We start from the raw sequence: 19,384 nt of genomic DNA on the forward strand, positions 1-19,384 counted from the left end.
TTAGATTCCGTCAATTTTATTACGAAATTCAGACAAAAATACGTTTGGCGCTTGTAAATGTGACGTGACAGATCGCTGAGCGCCTCAGTTCAAGTGCACGTGAACCGATCATCTGTTACTTTTTTATTTAAAGATGCAGTACAACTTACCGAAAGTATACATAATATCGAAATGAGTGTTTTTCAACCACGGAAAGAGGTCAATGTAACAGCAGGAGAACAATTATGTCACATAACGTTACTTTTACCTCAGGAAAGCCATTTAATGACCATAGCATGTTAATTGAATAGAAAAAATAGCTAGAGAGATTTTGCTGAGCACTATATTACATATTTATTATATTTTTACTTATGTCATTAAATAATTTTAATTTATTATAACAAAAACTGCATTATATTTAATTTATTTTTAACCTTTAATAATACCAGCAGATTGGGCCCTCTATGTTTACAGCATTAGGTGAGATTATTTTTTTAAATAAAATTTAAAATAAACATGTATCCAAATTAGTCAATATTGAATCAAAATCGGAATCAAATCACAAGAATGGAATTGAAATCTTGAAATTTTTGTCAAGCAATAATAAAAACTGTATCCTACCAGTCATTGTACAATGTAAACATTGTAACATGTTGTCACTAAACTTCATAAAATTCTATTTAGTTACCAAATGTTTTGACAATCACAATTACACTTATTGTGATGCAATATTTGTTTTTACATACACCCCCCCACACACACCCCCCACCCCACCCCAAAAAAAATCTCACTCCAAACTAAACTCAAAAGTAAAGTTGGCAGCCCTGCATCTATATATAGCCCAGTTTCACAGACAAGGTTTAGATTAAGCCAGGATTAGGACTTAGTTCAATTAGGACATTTAAGTAGCGTTTATAAACGCATCTTGAGACAAAACAATGACACTGACATGTTTTAAGATATATTAGTGCAAGTTGCTTTCAGTTAAAACAGCTCAAACATTCATTTTAGTCTGGGACTAGGCTTAAGACTTGTATGTGCAATAGTAAGTACAAAATAGTATTTTTTTTTTTTTTTAATAGTGTTGTCATCATCAGCCAATAGTGACATTCAAACGTTACATTTCAACCTCAGTATTTTAACTTGGGTGAAAATGCAGTGATCAGTTGTTTGCAGATTTTCTTGCCACTAAATTTTGAACTATTCAGAATTCATTACAAACATACTGTAACAAGGCTGAAATAATGTACCGTTTATGGCTAGAGACAATAATAATTACTTAGGGGTAATATAGTTTAATCATTCAACTGTTCCGGGGGTCTATTTTCGGTAGCACTTTAATTTAAAGTTAAGAGGTCAGAGGTCACTCTTCCGCCGGAACTCGACTCGCGTACGGCCATTATCAGAAGCCAGTGATTATGGTTAATAAAGTCATAAATATTATATTATATAAAAATTAGTTATAAATAGATATTTTTCTTACAAAAACGCATGCTTCACTTCAGACTGTATTTTTTAACCCCATAGAGCCGTATGAATTACTTTTTATGATGGATGGATACACTTTTTTGGGGGGGGCTTCAAAAATCTAAGGTACCATTCACTCCCATTATAAAGCTTGGAAGAGCCAGGATCTTTTTTAGTGTAACTCTGATTGTGTTTGGCTGAAAGAAGAAAGTCATATACACCTAGGATGGCTTGAGGGAGAGTAAATTATAGGATCATTTTACTTTTGGGTGAACTAACCCTTTAATGTGACGTAGTTACACGTTACTACATGTGCTTAACAGTATATTATGCAAAATTACAAGTAGCTAACCCTAAACCAAATCCTAACCGTAACTCTATAGTAAGTACATGTAGTTATTTAATATTACTTAGTACTTATCTGGAGTCGGTGCAATGTAACTGTCAACTTAAAATAAAGTGTAAGCCTATTTTCTGTTTAGTCTCTTTTCATCTGATATCATTGATTTTGTAATTCAGTGTAACACGTTGTGATAGGTTGATTTGGATGTTTTATTGGATCTGTAGGCTGGTGTACTCCAGCGTGTGCACACTGGGGGTGGATGTTTTGTCTTTAACCATTCAAAGAGTCATCTGTGCAATATCTGCTGGCAGAACAGCTGAAATAAGACATAACATGAACAATTATAACATCAAATCAGTTCAAGTCTCGTCATTTGTTATAATACTCAAATACACACCACCTTCACACAGATGAAGCACATAAAGTCATGGAAAACGAGAGTGATAGTGGTATTTCAGCTGGCCCATGTTGATTTTCCATCTAATGATCCACGCTCCCCATCCTCTCCCTGCTGCTGCTTTCTGTCTTTGTTTCTTGGTGATGACATGGGCAATACCATCAAACTATAGGGGCTTGGTCATCCATCTTCCTGCTCTTTCCTCCTACGCACGGGGAATTTTGCGTGATGGGGGTTCACTGATCCCTGTGAAAAAACACAACTGGAGCTTCTTATCCAGGAATACTTGGCGTGGGTTATTATTGCATGCTATATATCTGCTTAGAAGTTCTTGAAATTACTCGTCAGTTAATCAGATATAACTGTAAAATTGTATTTAATGCATACTTACATTAATACAAAATATTCTATATTTAAAATGTATATTAAATGTATATTAAATTAATTTAAAATACTTAAATATTAAAATAAATAAAAATGTTGTCTTGGTAACTTACTGAAATATACTTTTTAAGTTGTAAAATACTAAAACTAATTTTAAAATAAATTAAAGCTTAATAGTAAAAATACAAATTTCTAAAACTTTAATATATATATATATATATAGGATTATTGTTATGGATATTATTATGTATTTATTTAATAATTTAAAAAAAAATATATATTTTATTATTATATATAAATTATTATATCATATAAAAATTATTATATTATTATGGATATTGTTATATATATTGGATGTCCAACTGAAAGTATTGAAATAAATGCTAATTCAAATATAATAAAAAAATACAATAGTATAAAAATACTACATGATATATGATGAATGAATAAATATTAATAAGATAACAACATACTGTATGTTACAGCACCCGTCACTTTGTTTCTGTATTTAATTTAGTTTTTTAGTTTTTATGACAAAACTGTTATAAGGCCTCGAGATCTTATGCCAAGTTCTAATATTTTAAATAAACATGTTCTAACTACCTCCATAATCACATTTTCCTGATTAAACATTTAAATAGACTAATATAAATTTGAACTTAATTATTTTACTGTATGCTGAGCATCTGTGCAACACTTTATACTTTATACAGCTTAACACTATTGCACACCCATAAACAACGAATTATTCTGGTATAGTTTAATAAGAGACAATAATATACGGCTTCATTTCCTAATAGTTAATTACAGACTGTGGCTTGTTCTCCGGCATTGGATTAAACAGTAATTTAGTTGCTGTATCATCTTGAGCTGTATGTGCATGCGGGCAAATCTTTGTGCTTTTGCTGGACGGCGATTCTGAAACATCAGCCAAAATCTTAATGACCAGCCTGCAGTGAGGCTATTTGTGTAATGTTCTGCCCTGGCAATGTTATACCTACATAAATTGCACTTCCTGCTATCAAATAGCTTGATAACTGAGAATGAGCTTCCATTCATAACAATGGAGGTAAGTTATGTAAATCAAGTAAGGATAACATCTTATTATATTTTGAATTAGAATAAATTGGAGCTTTTTTAAATAATCAATTCTTAAAAATCTAACCATCCCCTAGACTATTTAGGATGTCCAATGGATTTGAAAGAGTTAGACCAAAGAAAGGCTAAATATAGAAAGACTGTGCACTCATATACTTATGATTCTGGGAGAAAGAGCAACGCGCAATATGGCGGAATAAGTCCCGCCTTCTAAATAAAAGAGCCAATCGCTGAATGATAAAGTCAGGTATGACATACATTTTTGGGCCAATAGGCATTCGGCATTTAGCATCACACTGGTTCCCTCGACAAAATGCTCCATATGCTTTAGGTTATCGCAAAAAAAAAAAAAAAAACATGTTTATGTACACGTTTTGTCCATCAAGATGATGTTCACAGATGAACACAACTTTTGTGAATGCTGAAGCCTAAATGCAGTCGATGGGAAGTAAAAAGCTAAAGGTAAGGCTATAAACGATACACCACGGTCACACGACTTCAACGTCACCACCACTAAGCTTCCGATAACTCTTTCGGTTTTCATCTAAAAACATTTTCCCTGAAAGCTTGACATATAGTTTATATTAGCACAGTTATAAGCATAACGAGGCTGTTAAAGCGGACTGAGATTACCTGTTTGGTGTGATGACGTTTAAAGGGTACATAACATGCACAGTTTCACCTAATCTCATGTTAATCTTGAGTACCTATAGAGTAGTAGTGCATCCTTAATATCTCCAAAAAGTGTTTAGTTTTATTATATTTAGAAAAGAAAAATACAGCTTTCCGATTCTCTCCGGAAAAAGCCGAGGTCCTGGAGGCGGAGCTATAGAGTCAAGCGGTAGTACTTGATTTCCAGCAAAAGACAGAAATCTGATCCAGTTGTACTTACATGAATGGGGTCTTTTATCACTGGGACCGCTCCACGTTTTAATAGCAAACGATTTGCAAATCCAGCGTCGACCTGAGCCTTGTTAATAAAACATTCGTCACTGAAACGACCAGAACACACAACCGCACTTCCTACACTCCGTTGCTGCCCCGGAAAAACAAACTGCATCCACTGTTCCTGTAACACTGGGGTCTTTGGAAAACTGAACACGGTAAGCTTTCCCTCACATCCAAATACACACTTTTTTTGAGACATTCTTGAACAAATCCTATGCAGCGCTGCCGATGATTTCCTGTTGAAGCGCGTTGATGTGCGGGGTCTCGCTCTCCTCTAGTCGACGTGCTCGCGGGCGAGCTTTTCCGAGAGAAATGCTCATATAAGGAGTTCCACTCTTATCTACGTCATTAGATCCACGATCTAAAAAAAAAACAGCCGAAACTTGTACCAACCTGGAAGTAAGATTTTCAGCACAGAAATTCTCCGTTATTCGTCCAAAATATTTTTTTAAAACTTTGCCCATGTTTAGCATGAGAATCTATCTCTTTAACACTGTAAACAACTCTGAATACATGAAACACCATTGTACCCCCCCTTTAACCTCCCCCGCCGCACATGCGCATTGGCTCGTCTAGCCTGAAAAAGCAGCTTTTTTAACGCTATTTGAGAAAACGAAACAACATGGGCCAGTTCATTTCAGAGTTTGTTACTGACTTTAAATATATGTTACTTAATTCAATTTTGCGTTTGGAAAGCGGTTTTTGAGATTTCAAGATTCCCTTATAAAAGTTGATAGGACTTGGTCTTAGATGCCAGAAAAAGCTGCTTGGAGGCGTTGCAAGACTTTCTTTACTTTACTGAACAGACTTTACTTGAAAGGGACTTTGGTTAGACAGAGGTCTTCAAAGCTCTCCAGTCAGGTGTCTGATAGAGGTGGCCAGCGTTGGGGAAAGTTACTTTTAAAAGTAATGTGTTGCAATTATTATAGAAAGTAATGTGTTGCGTTACTTCTGTGTTACATTTTCTCACCTGGGCTGGGCTTGCTTGTGAAATGAATAAGCCTCAGGCTGAAGTCAGTCAATAAATGAGAAAGCAAAGTAACTTTTGATCAGATAGTTGTACATTTAAAAGTAATATGTGACCCTGGACCACAAAACCAGTCACATGGGTAATGTTTTTTAAATTGATATTGATATATATATATATATATATATATATATATATATATATATATATATATATATATAGATTATATATATATATATATATATATATATATATATATATATATATATATATAATCTAAAAGCTTAATAAATACGCTTTCTATTGATGTATGGTTTGTCAGGATAGGACAATATTTGGCCGAGATACAACTATTTAAAAATAGTATCTGAGTATATGAGTGTATAATAAAGGAATATGAGGGTGCAAAAAACATTGAGAAAATCGCTTTTAAAGTTGTCCATTTATGTTTCGCGATTGTGCTGCATTCACTCACAAAAATAAATGTTTTATATATTTATGGTAGGAAATGTACAAATCATTACTTAATATCCTAATGATTTTTGGCATAAAAGAAAAATCGATCATTTTGACCCATACAATGTATTGTTGGCTATTGCCACAAATATACCCGTGCCACTTGTGACTGGTTTTGTGATCCAGGGTCACATGTGAGTAACAATTTATTTTACATTTTACAATTTATTTTTATTTTATGTTACTATAGTAATTACTATAAACTGCATAATTACCTAATAATAATACATTTTATTTATAATGCGCTTTTCTTATACCCAAAGCGCAACAAGTAGGCTACAGTACAAAAGTACATCCATAAAAGATTTTTTTTTTGTTGCAACTAACGTAAACCAAACCCTAACTTTATAGTATGTGATTAATTTTATTACTCAGTACTCAAATGTATAATTACACTGTAACACGAACACCTTAAAATAAAGTGTAACCGTAATAAGTTACTTTAAAAGTAATCTGATTACTTGTAATGTGTTAGGAGGATGCTACACATTACTACATCAAAAGTCTCAAAAAGTGATCAAAACTGAAACGTAAGACAATGTTGCCGTTATCCGAGTTGGACCCTCATCACTAGAGGGTCAGCTGTTCGGGAAGCCACGCCTTTAGAGTAACACGCTTAAACCACAACCCTCACACCTACTCAAAGAGACGCTCTGTGGGCCAATCCGCTGGCCTCCCCAAATCCCACTCATTACCATACCAGCTTCAGTTTGTGAGGGTGTTTGGAGGTGGGAACAAGTGCATTGTCCAGGGTTTCTGAATGAATAGAAAAGCACATGAAGAGATGTAGAGGACCATATCTGATCAGTGTTGGTAATGTTTGGGTACAAACAGCAGAAGAAAGCCGTGGAGGACCTGGACGAGAGAAAAGATCTACGTCGATATTTCTGGCCATGAAAATCAAACACGTCTTCAGCAGAATGCAGCCATCAAGAATGGTAAGTGTAAAACTTTACAATTGCAGTGTTTTAGAGGAATGCATGAGTGTGAAAAGAGTTGAAAAAATATGATTAATATTGAGATTTCATCACATTTGTAAAGAGATATAGACCTACTGTTCAAATGATTTTATTTTAAAGAAATTAATACTTGTATTCAGCCAGAATGCATTCAATTGATCAAAAGTGACGGTAAAGACTTTTATTTATTTATTACAAAAGATTTCGATTTCAAATAAATGTTGTTCTTTTGATCTTTTAATTCATCCAAGAATACCGAAAAAAATTTAATTCCACATTTGTATTACACAAAATAATATTAAGGAGCACAACCATTTTCAACATTGATAATAAGAAATATTTCTTGAGTAACAAATCAGCATATAAAAATAATTTCTGAAGGATTTTTCAGCTTTGCTATCACATGAATAAATGAATGTTAAATAGTTCAAATGGAAAAATGTTTTTTTTTAGATTATAATACATTTTTACTATAAATCCTTACCAACCCCACACCTTTTATATTCATTCTGTGATTATTCATAAACTTAAGTTTAATTTCAAATTTGAAAATTTGTACCTCTATATTACTACTCTAGTTTCAATTATATATATATATATATGAAAATTTAGTTATTGCAAAAAATATATATAATTTAAATAAGTAATTTAGTTATTATTTTGTTTCTTTGTGAATAAAACAACTGACAATGTAAATGAGCAGTTATCGAAACTTGACGAATGAATTTCTTTGACTAAATTACACGAGTAAAAAGATTCAGATGGAAGTGTGTGCAGGCCTAAAGGGGTGATTTATCAAAAAGCTGCATTTAACAGAGGCGTGTTGTGTTATAAAAAAAAGAATAATGAGTTTTGGAGAAATCAGAGAGTGACGTTTGATTAATCGTCGTGTGCAGGGGTCACCAAACCCCCACGCAACACCAAAGCCAACGCAAACAAAATGGGCTGTGAACCCGTCCCAACATGGCGCTGCGTGGGCGAGCGAGGCATACAGGGCATAAGAGGGGCACAAAGGGAGGGGGCTGTTGGGACGGGGGGTACCAAACAACCCGCCGAAATAATCTACCATCTGCTATGAAGAATACACTTTATTTAAAAATATATTTTTTAATATATATACATAATGATCAATTTTCTATTACCAGTCATTTTTTATATTTTCGCTATCATTTTTGGTCATATTTCTGCTATAACTGGTTGTCTTGTGAGTTATATAAGTATTCTGTCTTTCACAGCTGCAATTAACTTTTCCTGGTGAATAGCAGCACTGACACAATAGCAAAGAAATTTTTGTGTCTGTAGGCGTAAGACAAAGGAAGCAAACATTTGCGCTGCCCCCAACAATTTTGAGAATGAATAGATGTTCGGCTTTTGTGAGAAACATGCTATTCATTTAACAAGACACCTGAACTCACAGATCATAATAACAGACCGAGCTGTCCGACACAGGACACTTCAGTTATACCCAAAATTTTGAACAAGAAGGCAACAGATTTTGAGCAGGTTTTCGCAGACGGCAAACATCTGATTCTCTGAATGACAGCAAGCTGTTAAGACTCACTCAGACGAACTGCTGGAGGATGTTGCAGAGCTATCAAACACCACATCAGAGATGACAGGAAGGGAAGTGTGTGTTAATACCGAGGACCTGAATTCTCATTAATGAGACGTCATTACACACAACGACAGAATGACCGGTTTTAGTAGTAGTTAGTCCAATCCCAGGTATAAAAACTCTTAAACACAAGGTTTGTTATAGGGTTCTTTACTCAACTCCTTTAGGAAAGGTTCTAAATAAGTACGATGAACCTTTTGGCACAAAACGTTCCTGAGACTAACTAATACACACACACACAAACAAACATACAATTAACTTTTTTTGGCACAAAAAGTTCCTTAGGTTAAAAATTAAATGAAATTAATTAAATAAATAAATGAACAAGCGTGGGAACGAGTGAAAAAAACACCTAAATCCGCAACTAAAAATGAAATATATAAACAAGCGAGGGGAAAATAGCCAAAAATGCACCTAAAATTTAATTTAAATAAATAAATGAACCTTTTGGCACAAAAAAAGTTGATAGTCAGACAGACAGACAGTTCCTGAGTTAAATAAATAAAATACTCCAGATTTAATTGAATGTGTTATGATTATTTCAGTCTTCTAGTGATAACAGTTTAATTCACTTTTGCGTGATGTTTCCAAATGTTCAGGCAATAAATAAATCATTAACATGTTATGATTACGTCTGGAAGCACGGGTTTACCATACATCAGTATAGATGAATAAAAATGTTTACGGCTTAATCTTTTCCATATTAAATCTGAGTACGATCCGTTAAATAAGAGCTGGGTTTGCACTAACTGATATACTGGATGCACAGAAGCTCCGTCAGCATGCAGAGCCTGTGCCTGTGGGCGAGTGTGAATGGGAACAGAAGCAGATGCAGATCTATTCAGAGAGGCTTCACTTGCGCTAGGACTCCGTTGAGAAGGGGCTGTTCCATAGTGTGGGTGGCTATGAATTAGGCCTCGGTCGCACATACAGCAAACGCTCTGTTGCTCACGCTGCCACGGATCGAAATAGAACATGGTGGCAGGAAAACAAAAAGTGACGAGAGGGATGATGAAGAGCCGAGGACGGCCTTGCATGTGTCCATCATACTAAGGGAGAACAGAAAGAATAAGATCTTCACTGTAAAAAAAAAAAAAAAGTTGCTGCCTTAAAATTTGAAGTACAATCAACTTGGACGTTTAAGCATTAAACTGACTTTAAAAATGAGTGGAATCTTGTATAAAAAGTTGAAAATTGCTTAACTTTGATGAGCTTAACTTTAAAGCAAAGTAAAAACATATGTTGTCAATGTCATAACTTATTGATCATATCATTTTTTACAGTGTAGGGTCATTTTAGAAATATATTCTATGCTATATCTACATATACAAATACATATATATATATATATATATATATATAAAGTGACATTTGGAGACCAAATGTAAACTAATAGTGCTTGCAATGAGATTGAGAGTTTTTGAAATCCTTCAAAATGCTGTAAAAGACGAAAATATAGTTCAATATTAAAATTGCCTGCAACCCCTAACAGGCTGAAAACATACCTAAAGTCTATTTTTCACTAATAAAGATGTTTAATCACAATAGTCTTGACTTGTTGTAGAGGAAAAAGCGTTCTGTATATTAATACATATGTTTCCTTAACCCTCTAGAGACTAGAATAACTTTCCAACATATTCAAATATCACTTTCCTGATCTCGTTTTATTGCGGTTGCTCCGTGGGACGTGAGCTCGGCGCGGCTCGTTATTTTCCGTGTCGAGTTTCCCGGATGCGTCCCATATAAGGCAAAAGGGGCGTGTTTGAGATTACCGGATGATAACCATTTATGGGATGCGTCGTAACCGGAATTCCTGATAACAACATACACCAAAAGTTAACAAAAAAAACATCTAATTATTCCCATAGACCACAAATATATTTAAATATAACATCAACATATCCAGAACATTTCAATCCCATTTTTTTTTTTAAAGAAAAGAATAGTAATGTCCTATTCAGAGATATTATGTCTAAAAAGAGAGGTCGTGTCATCACATGGCCAAAAGCAGAAAAAAAAAAAAAAAAAAAAGGAAGAAGAAGCCCAACCCGTTTTTCTGTCCTTTTATGGTCTGTGACGTCACTGGACATTGACAGGCTCTTCATAAATGCATCTACGAGATAAAGTTTCACTTATTGTCGCGGCATATATGAAGGGAGCAGATGAGTTCAAACCCGATACGAGCGTTTATGATGAAGTGAGCAGGTTCATAACACATCAACTAGATGAAAAACGCTCTGAGAACAACTTAATAAAATTCAACCTGCTTTTTTTTTTTTTTTTTTAAACAACACCGAGGATCAAAATGACAGCAACAGCTAGCAGAGATCAAATTAACGCGTCGCTACATGATTTAATGCGCTGTCTGCCTTCACACATCTACTCTCTGGATGAGATTCCCTCATCAGTGCCGATGGGATTCTCTGATGTTTGTTCTGAGCAGTTCAGTGAGGCGTCGGGAGGTAAGAATACTGTAGAGATGCTTACATATTAAAATGAATAGGCACAATGGGCTGTTGCTCAATAACATATATATATATATATATATTAAAAAAATTTGGGAGAAAATTCTTGTTTGATTTATCAGTGCTTTGTAAGTTAAATTCAAACAACTTGTTCAAAACTTAGGGTTATTATTTTTGGTATAGATTTACAAAATATAAGTAAAGTTCAACAGTTCAACCTTCATTTATAGGCTACTCTTGCGTTGCATGCCATGTTTTACTTATATTTTATAAAATTATTATGTTGTCAAAACAATTAATCGTGAATAATCGCATCTAACAGAAAAGTTTTTGCTTACATATTATGTGTATATATATGTATATATTATATATATTTGTGTGTGTGTTACTGTATACATGTATATATTTATACATATATCACTTTACAAAAGTTGCTGTAAATGTTAAGTACAATCAACTTGGATGTTTAAGCAATTTCAACTTAAATACGTTCAAATTTGTGAAATCTTGTATAACTTATAAAAAAAGTTGAAAATTGCTTAACTTATTTTGATGAGTTAAAGCAATGTAAAAACATGTTGTCATAACTTATTGATCATATAGTTTAGATATAGACACACACATATATATATACACATATATACACATATATATTATGTAAACAAAAACTTTTATGTAAGATACAATTAATCGATTTGACATCACTAAAATGTATACAATTTATTATTGACAACAATTTGTTGTCCAAATCAATAGTTCGATCTATATCTTTTACTTTTTTGTTGCTTTTATTAATTGCTTGTTTATTTTTTACTGTTTATATTGTGATGAAAAGCCTATAATAGTCTGTTTATGTCGGGTCATGTTGTCACAAAAAGTGAACGGAAATGTTCAATAACATTTACTTGGGTATAAACTGACTTTCAGAAATTAACTTATGAAAAACCCTTATAATAGGCCTGTTAATTTAAAAAAGTCTATCTCCAATTTTTTTTTTTTTTTAAATAAAGATATTTATTAAGTTCACTTAAAGGAAACTTGCAGTATTAAAATTATTACTGGTATATTTATTGAACGTATTCTTTAAAGTGTACTTTCATAAACAAAAATGGGTTAGAAGTGTATAACTAAATGAAGTCTACCTTAAGTTAACATTTTTCTTTAGTATTGCAACAATATTTAGTATATTTACTGCAATCTGATATTGTCTGATCAATCTCTGATCAGAATACAGAGAAATACCCGCATATACTTCGCCACCTACATACCAACAATCTTTTCAAAACAAATAGCTAACTAAATATTTCTAGAGTAGATCCCAGTCAGTGGAAACACGATTGGCTGGGAATAGGCTGCACATATACGTTTCACCTATAAGGAATTGCTCAATCTAAATGTTTCGCTTTGACGTTTCCAGGTTGCTTGAGCACAGACTGCTTCGGCGTTGAGAAACGGGGCCTTGATCTGACAGACCCGAGCAAGTTTTCTCCTGTCGCCTACACAGGAAAGATATCCATCGACGCACAAGGAAGTTGGAACCAAGAAGGATTAATCAACTTTGTCAGTGCAGGAGTACAAGACAGGCCACCTTCCTCGGGATCATTCTCCACGGGCTCTCCCGCAGGTCCAGACTGCTCCAAAATAGGCCAAACTCTTCCCAACATGGAGCATATATACACCGGCCCGCCCCCCTACACCTGTAGTGCCGATGGATACCAGGACCCCTCGGCCTACCTATCGACCACCACGTGCCCCATAACATACGCCACTCAGTCATACTCCGCCCCAAAGTCAACCATAGACGGGACGCTTTTCTCCATCATTCCCGACTATGGAGGTTTCTATCAGACCAGCACCAGCCAAAGGGACAACATGGCTGCATTTCAGGACATTAAGCCATTTTCGTGCTCTTTGGAGTCTATTAGAGTCCCACCACCTCTGACTCCCTTGAACACCATTAGGAATTTTACTCTGGCGTGTCCGGTTGACGGGTCAAGGCCGCCTGTAGACGGTCACGGCACCAATCCGCAAACCGTCCCACTCAGGCCAATATTGCGGCCACGGAAATACCCGAACCGACCGTGCAAGACGCCGGTCCACGAGCGCCCGTATCCCTGTCCGGCGGAGGGATGCGACCGGAGGTTCTCGCGCTCGGATGAGCTCACGCGTCACGTCCGCATCCACACCGGACACAAGCCGTTCCAGTGCCGCATCTGCATGCGCAGCTTCAGCCGGAGCGACCACCTCACGACTCACATACGCACACACACGGGCGAGAAGCCCTTCTCCTGTGACTTCTGTGGCAGAAGGTTCGCGAGGAGTGACGAGCGAAGGAGGCACACAAAAATCCACCAGAGACAGAGAGATAAAAAGGTGTCAGCGCCCCCTCACAGCTCGAGCGCTGATGCTACAGCGATGTGAACTAACAGTACAACAAGTTCTGACTGCTGGGTTAGTCATTGCCCCAATTAAACCTGGAACTATCGCTCTGTTGGTGTGCGCACAGAGATGCGAAGGCAGCTTATGATTTAAGTGTTGAATGTGGTTTGTGGTAGGCTAGCTAGACAACGTCCTTATCACAGAATATTTCATGTGGTTCAAAATGCAGTTGTTCTGAGATAGTGTTTACAGTGAGTATTTTTATTACTGTTATGTGTCTTAATAAATTGTAATAAAAACAAAGTCTATTTTTTTGAGAATCAGCTTTCCATTGCAAGGTTTGACCACTAGAGGTCGCAATTGAGAAATGTTTGCGGCTGTCCGATTAAAGATGAAAGTGCAGGCTAGTAAAATAGGTCTATATACACTACCGTTCAGTGAGATTTTTAAAATAAATTAATACTTTTATTCAGCAAGGATGCATTAAATTGATCCAACATTAATAATAAGAAAAAATGTTTCATGAGCAGCAAATCATATTAGAATAATTTCTGATGGATCATGTGACACTGAAGACTGGAGTAATGATGCTGAAAATTCAGCTTTGATCACAGGAATAAATTACATTTTAAAATATATTAAAATAGAAAACAGTTATTTTAAAATGTAATAATATTTCACAATATTACTGTTTTCAATATCAAATAAATCCCGCCGTGGTGCCCATAAGAGACTTCTTTCAAAAACGATGGTTATAACATGCTTCTAAATAATCTAAAATGTATTTAAATAATCAACAAGACCAGTTACCATTGCATCTTTTATTAGTATAAGCTTATCGGAGGAGAAACAGAACTTTAGTTTCTTATGTAAAATCAATGTTATAATCTTCATAATATTTTAAATGTTTCATTTTTTCATTTTTATTCTTTTTTTTTTTTTTAAAGTGCTTTACTGTCATAACTACCCAGACTGTTCAAAATAGTATCCAGTGCCAAGTAAGTGTTGCTAAACATTTCTGAGCCAGATTGTAGTTCTGATAGCATAATGCGTTAAAACAATATCCGGCAATGGAAACGAGATGATCAGATTCCTGCTCTGTTCAACTATTGTGAAGCCTTTGTTAAACCAAATCTCACATCTGCTGCAAATATTTAAATATTTATCACATGCTGTACAAAGTGACTCCAGGCAACAGACCAGTAAAGAACAGAGACTTGATCCTTAGATAAATCTGCACAAAAATAAAAGCCAAAAAGATAAGGAAAGACAGCAGCTGTGGATTGACACAGGTGTTTAAAATAACCATACTCTTGATAAAGTACCCATTCTGGAGTATTAAAGGGACAGTTCACCCAAAAATGAAAAAGTTGTCATTATTTACTAACCCTCATGTTGTTCCAAACCTGTATGAGTTTCTTCCTTCAACACAAACGACGATATTTTGAAGAATGTTGGAAACCAGATAGTTGATGGACCCCATCAATGGCTCTTGTCTGTGGTTACCAACATGCTTCAAAATATCATCTTTTGTGTTCAACAGAAGAAAGAAACTCACACGTCTGGAACACAAGTATATGACAAAATGTTCATTTTCAGGTGAACTATCCCTTCAAGTACAAGAACATTCAATCTCTAGATATTGTAGATAGTGCTTCAGAGGGCCACTTTAGGCCCTGGGTAAGGTTCTCCACCACACCAGAATTCACTAGGCTGAGGTATTTCCATAAGCCACAGATCACCCTGTTCCTGGGCTTCACAGTTTCTGTCTGCAGCCTCTGAATGAGCATGTAAAACTTTATAATAGTGGCAGTCTCTCCCTTCGTCCGGCTCATATGGCGGCGCTAAGATGTCAAGGAAAGCGGTGGGTCCGTCAACAGCGTCTATCTGGTGGATATTGTCCTTTTGTGGCGACAGCACACACGGGCCGCTGTCCTCCGTGTATTCCCCCACAGACCTCAGCACTGCAGGCCGTAAAGAGCTCGTCTGGAAGGGCATCAGTGGAGGGTTGAACTGCACACCGCTGGTTCCCTCTCTGGGTTTATCCAGCCTGTCGAAACAGCTGATTCGTACCTTCCCGTAGATCACTTTCAGCAAGCCGTACATTCCCGGGTGATCATGCAGGGGTATAGAAGCACCAGTCTTTAATAAAAACACCCCCATGCTGAAGGCGTCGGTCTCGTAGATGTGCATGTATGTGACGGGAGGCGCGAGACGCTGAGGCGGCATCATCGACGCGCTCTCGACGCTCCGCGGTACAATCTTCAAATCGGCCGCTCTGACCTCCGCTAAAAGGTTTTTCAGCTTGCTCTGATTTTCCATGAACACTTTATTGTGTTCTCCGATAATTGAGGGGTTTCGGAAAGTCGCAAGGGCCTGTTTGGCGATTTTCTGGACAGTGGAAGTCATATTGTCTCGTGGCATCATAACACAAGTGTCCAGCGTCAACTTGCCTTTCAACTTCACGCGCCGCTTTTCACGCGCTACAACTCGTAATTCAGAGATTACCTTCTTATTTGGGCCGTCAGTGTGTAAAAGCTTAAGGGGACCTCCAGGAATACCGTTAGGATCAAGCCATTCCTGGCCATGACTACTCCATATAGAGGTATCAGATTCACACGTACGCAATGTCAACACTGCTATACGTCGCACAGAGAATTATGGGAAATGTAGTGTTTTGCTATTGTGTAGCTGAGGAGATAATGCTAAACGAATCATTTTAGAAACTTGTGCTTTTTATAGCTGTAAACTTTAATCAATCTGGTCTGTCACGAATAAAAATATCTTTGTAAAGACCTATATGGACGTTATAAGAGATATTACACTTAAACCGGTTACTACAACTCCCATAACACTTGCTCTTCAAGGGGCAATGACACTTCGGTCCTTCACCACCTCTCACGCTTTGAAAATGCCGTTAGTGTGGGTTTACTCACTGTGCAACCCCCAAAGAGTATTTTGACACATAAAAGTATAAATATCATTCCATTACATGCAATATATCAAACCAAATGAAATTTATTTGAAAGAAAACGAGCATAGGCTATCCAACAGAATGAAGAAGTTTTTAATATGCTAACCTATAGAAATACTAAGGAATGCCATAGATGTAAGTTCAAACTTAGGACAAAAAATAATTTAGACACTTTTTGGTCATCAAACATGTGATTAATTACACGTGGTTACACTACTGACACCTGTGTGAACTTGAGGGGAACTGACGTCGTGTGTGTGTGTGTGTGCGTGTAAGCGAGCGAGCGAGCGTGAGACGGGGAGGGAAGAATAATAGTCAGTTAAAAATTGTTTATATTAGCTTGTTCTATATCAAGTGCAAGTTACAACATAAATAACTTGTTTATTGACTTTATGTTCCAAGTATGAGTGTACTATCAAAATACCTGGAGTTCACTCTGAAGAATAAGCAGTATGGCCTACACAAATTCTCTCTTTCTCCCAGACTTTGATACAGACTTTTTGCTTTCTAGCTCAAACATTAGAGCACAGAAAATAAAAACTGAACAGTATGACATAAAACACAATGGGCTCCAATGCTGTCTGGTTCCATCGTTCTTCAAAATATCTCCTTTTATGTTCCAGAAAGAAAGTCATAGTTTTGGAATGACTTGAGGGTGAGAAATAGACTTAACATAATTAATTAGCTGATAAAATAATTTATATCCCTTTAGGTTCCATATTTTCTAGGGTCTCAATAATAAATTGACAAAAGGAGACCTTTATATGCCTATATTTGCATACAATAAATTGTCACTGTGAAGAGTACTATCCAGGAATAACTATCTCTCTGAACACTATATACTATACACCAAGAAGGATTCAAGGATTCAATTCAGGATTCAATACTTTATTGCAATACAACTCGGTGCAAGTTGTTAGGGATTTGCTTCAGTGTGCTCATAACAGGACATCAACAAGATACAACCAAAGACATAGAGCAAATATATACACAAACGGTATCCCACTTGACACAGGCAGATACAAATAATAAAAAAAAAACACACCGCTCACCACGTACCTGGATGACAGTCCAGGAGGCTATAATGGCTGATGTCACTACACCAACACTATATATCACTATACACACTGTCTATAATGGAAATATGTCAGCACAGTGAGCTGTTTTTCTTATAATGAAATCCACACTGACACAATTTAGTAATTTATTTAATTTGCTGTTCCTCAAATCAAATTCCAAAATTATGCAAGAAATCAATCAATGGAATGATTGACTGCAACAGCAAATGATAAAACAATGATCTCATTATCAGTGCAGAAACAGACCGTTGACATTCTGGCTGTTGCCCAACCAATCATGACTCACAAACATGTTTGTATGACATTGTTTTAAAATATATATTTATAGAGAAAGAGACATGACAGTTTAGTCATCTGTGGTCATGTTGTTATTCCCAAATACTTTGCCTGATCATTTGTTGGCATACACTTAAAAACAGAGTTTCTATAAAAAGCTAACGCTATGGAACAGGATGCAACACCACCGCCTACTCCACTCTTCTGAGCTTGTAAAACAACATACACACTGCGTGTGAATCACAATATGACTGTGAAGAAACATTTTTGATGATGCTCTACGTCTACGTCATCTGAATTTACACCAGACATTAATAAATGCATAAACTCTCTAGTCCTCCATACATATCATGACCGAATAACACATTTAGCTACGCAAACAAGTCTAATAATATCAGTCTGCTTATTCACTATTTCTCTCTCCTCCTAATAATGTGGCTTGTAAACTTGCTTCATAGCCAACTCAAACAAGTAGAGGCGTCTCAGTCAGCTTATTTATCTTTTTGTAGAAACGACCGCTAACCAAAACAGCTGTAATCCCAGCGAGGGGTATGTGACCCCAGGCCAGAATAGGCTTAAGAACCTAGAAATAGTTTTCTTTGTGAAACTTGTAAAACAGTAAAGAGTAACAGAAGATTAAAATAACTAATCGTTATTGGTGTCATGATTTTTTTTTCTTCAGTTTTACTTAGCACACCTCTAGTGTGTATGTAACATCACACAATAGCGTCAAGATAGTATTCACTTACAATGTCATTGTAGAAATGTGCTTTTTTATTCACAGTCTGCCATGGTTAATTTAATAATAACAGAGTGATTACTGAGATAAATAGTGTTTTTTGGCTAGACGTGTGATCTCAACATGTCTGCCCTCATGAGGAGACCCACTCACTGTAAAATAAAACATTTATTTTGTATGGTGTACAGGATTCTAAACATATTTTGTATTTGGTAAAACTTATTTCAATCATGGTAAAATTGAGTGAGTCTATCTTTAAGGAAAGAAAAAACAATGCAAATTGGTTCACATATGGGCCTTAAAGGGTTAGTTCACCCAAAAATGAAAATTCTGTCACTCACCATCATGTCATTCCAAACCCATAAGACTTTCGTTCATCTTCAGAACACAAATGAAGATCTTTTTGATGAAATCTATGGCCTTTCTGTCCCTCAGTTGACAGCTTTGCCACTTTGACGCTTCAAAAAGTGATTGTAAAAGTAATCCATATGAATATGTATTTTAGTCCAAATTTTCTGAAGAGACTCGACCAATTTATATGATGAATAGATTGAATTTAGGCTTTCATTCACATAAAAACATTCATCAACTCACACAGATGTGGTAAACAGAAGCTCAAGCATGTTCACTTGACGTGTGAGAACCAATGAGGTTCATTCTCGTGTTACGCAGCACGATTGAGCCTCAGGGGTTGAACGACATGAGGGTAAATAAATGAATACAGAATTTTCATTTTTATGTGAACTATCCCTTTAAAGGTGCAGTACGCGATTTCTGAGAAAAGCTGTTGAAAGTGGAT

General features: G+C 35.9%; 3 protein-coding genes and 1 long non-coding RNA gene across 6 annotated transcripts in view; 2 read left to right on the plus strand and 2 right to left on the minus strand.

Moving 5' to 3' along the window:
* Positions 1–1,982: 1,982 nt before the first annotated feature.
* The window catches only part of znf365 (zinc finger protein 365), a 30,304-nt gene continuing 12,902 nt past the window's right edge, over positions 1,983–19,384 (minus strand). For 2 of the 3 annotated variants that reach the window (XR_013819334.1, XR_013819335.1), the window contains exons 6-7: positions 2,190–2,432; positions 1,983–2,105 (exon numbers count right to left, since the gene is read on the minus strand). The gene's annotated coding sequence lies outside the window, so the exon portion shown is untranslated. Of the gene's footprint in view, positions 2,106–2,186; positions 2,433–19,384 lie in introns of all 3 variants that reach the window. The other variant, XR_013819336.1, reaches the window with a different exon arrangement.
* LOC307147622 lies at positions 3,954–8,751 on the plus strand. The gene is made up of 3 exons (XR_013819339.1): positions 3,954–4,130; positions 6,934–7,037; positions 8,602–8,751. It is a non-coding gene; the product is annotated as an uncharacterized lncRNA (long non-coding RNA).
* On the plus strand, positions 10,795–13,807 carry egr2a (early growth response 2a). Its single transcript, XM_079852476.1, has 2 exons — positions 10,795–11,135; positions 12,556–13,807. Exons 1-2 carry the CDS (start codon positions 10,979–10,981, stop codon positions 13,557–13,559), a joined length of 1,161 nt encoding a protein of 386 aa, XP_079708602.1. The 5' UTR covers positions 10,795–10,978; the 3' UTR covers positions 13,560–13,807.
* On the minus strand, positions 14,327–16,161 carry adob (2-aminoethanethiol (cysteamine) dioxygenase b). Its single transcript, XM_079852487.1, has one exon. The coding sequence runs from the start codon at positions 15,942–15,944 to the stop codon at positions 15,174–15,176; it is 771 nt and encodes a 256-aa protein (XP_079708613.1). The 5' UTR covers positions 15,945–16,161; the 3' UTR covers positions 14,327–15,173.

The sequence above is a fragment of the Squalius cephalus genome (genome assembly GCF_949319135.1).
Source record: "Squalius cephalus genome assembly, chromosome: 20".
In the NCBI taxonomy this organism is placed as follows: Eukaryota; Metazoa; Chordata; class Actinopteri; order Cypriniformes; family Leuciscidae; genus Squalius; species Squalius cephalus.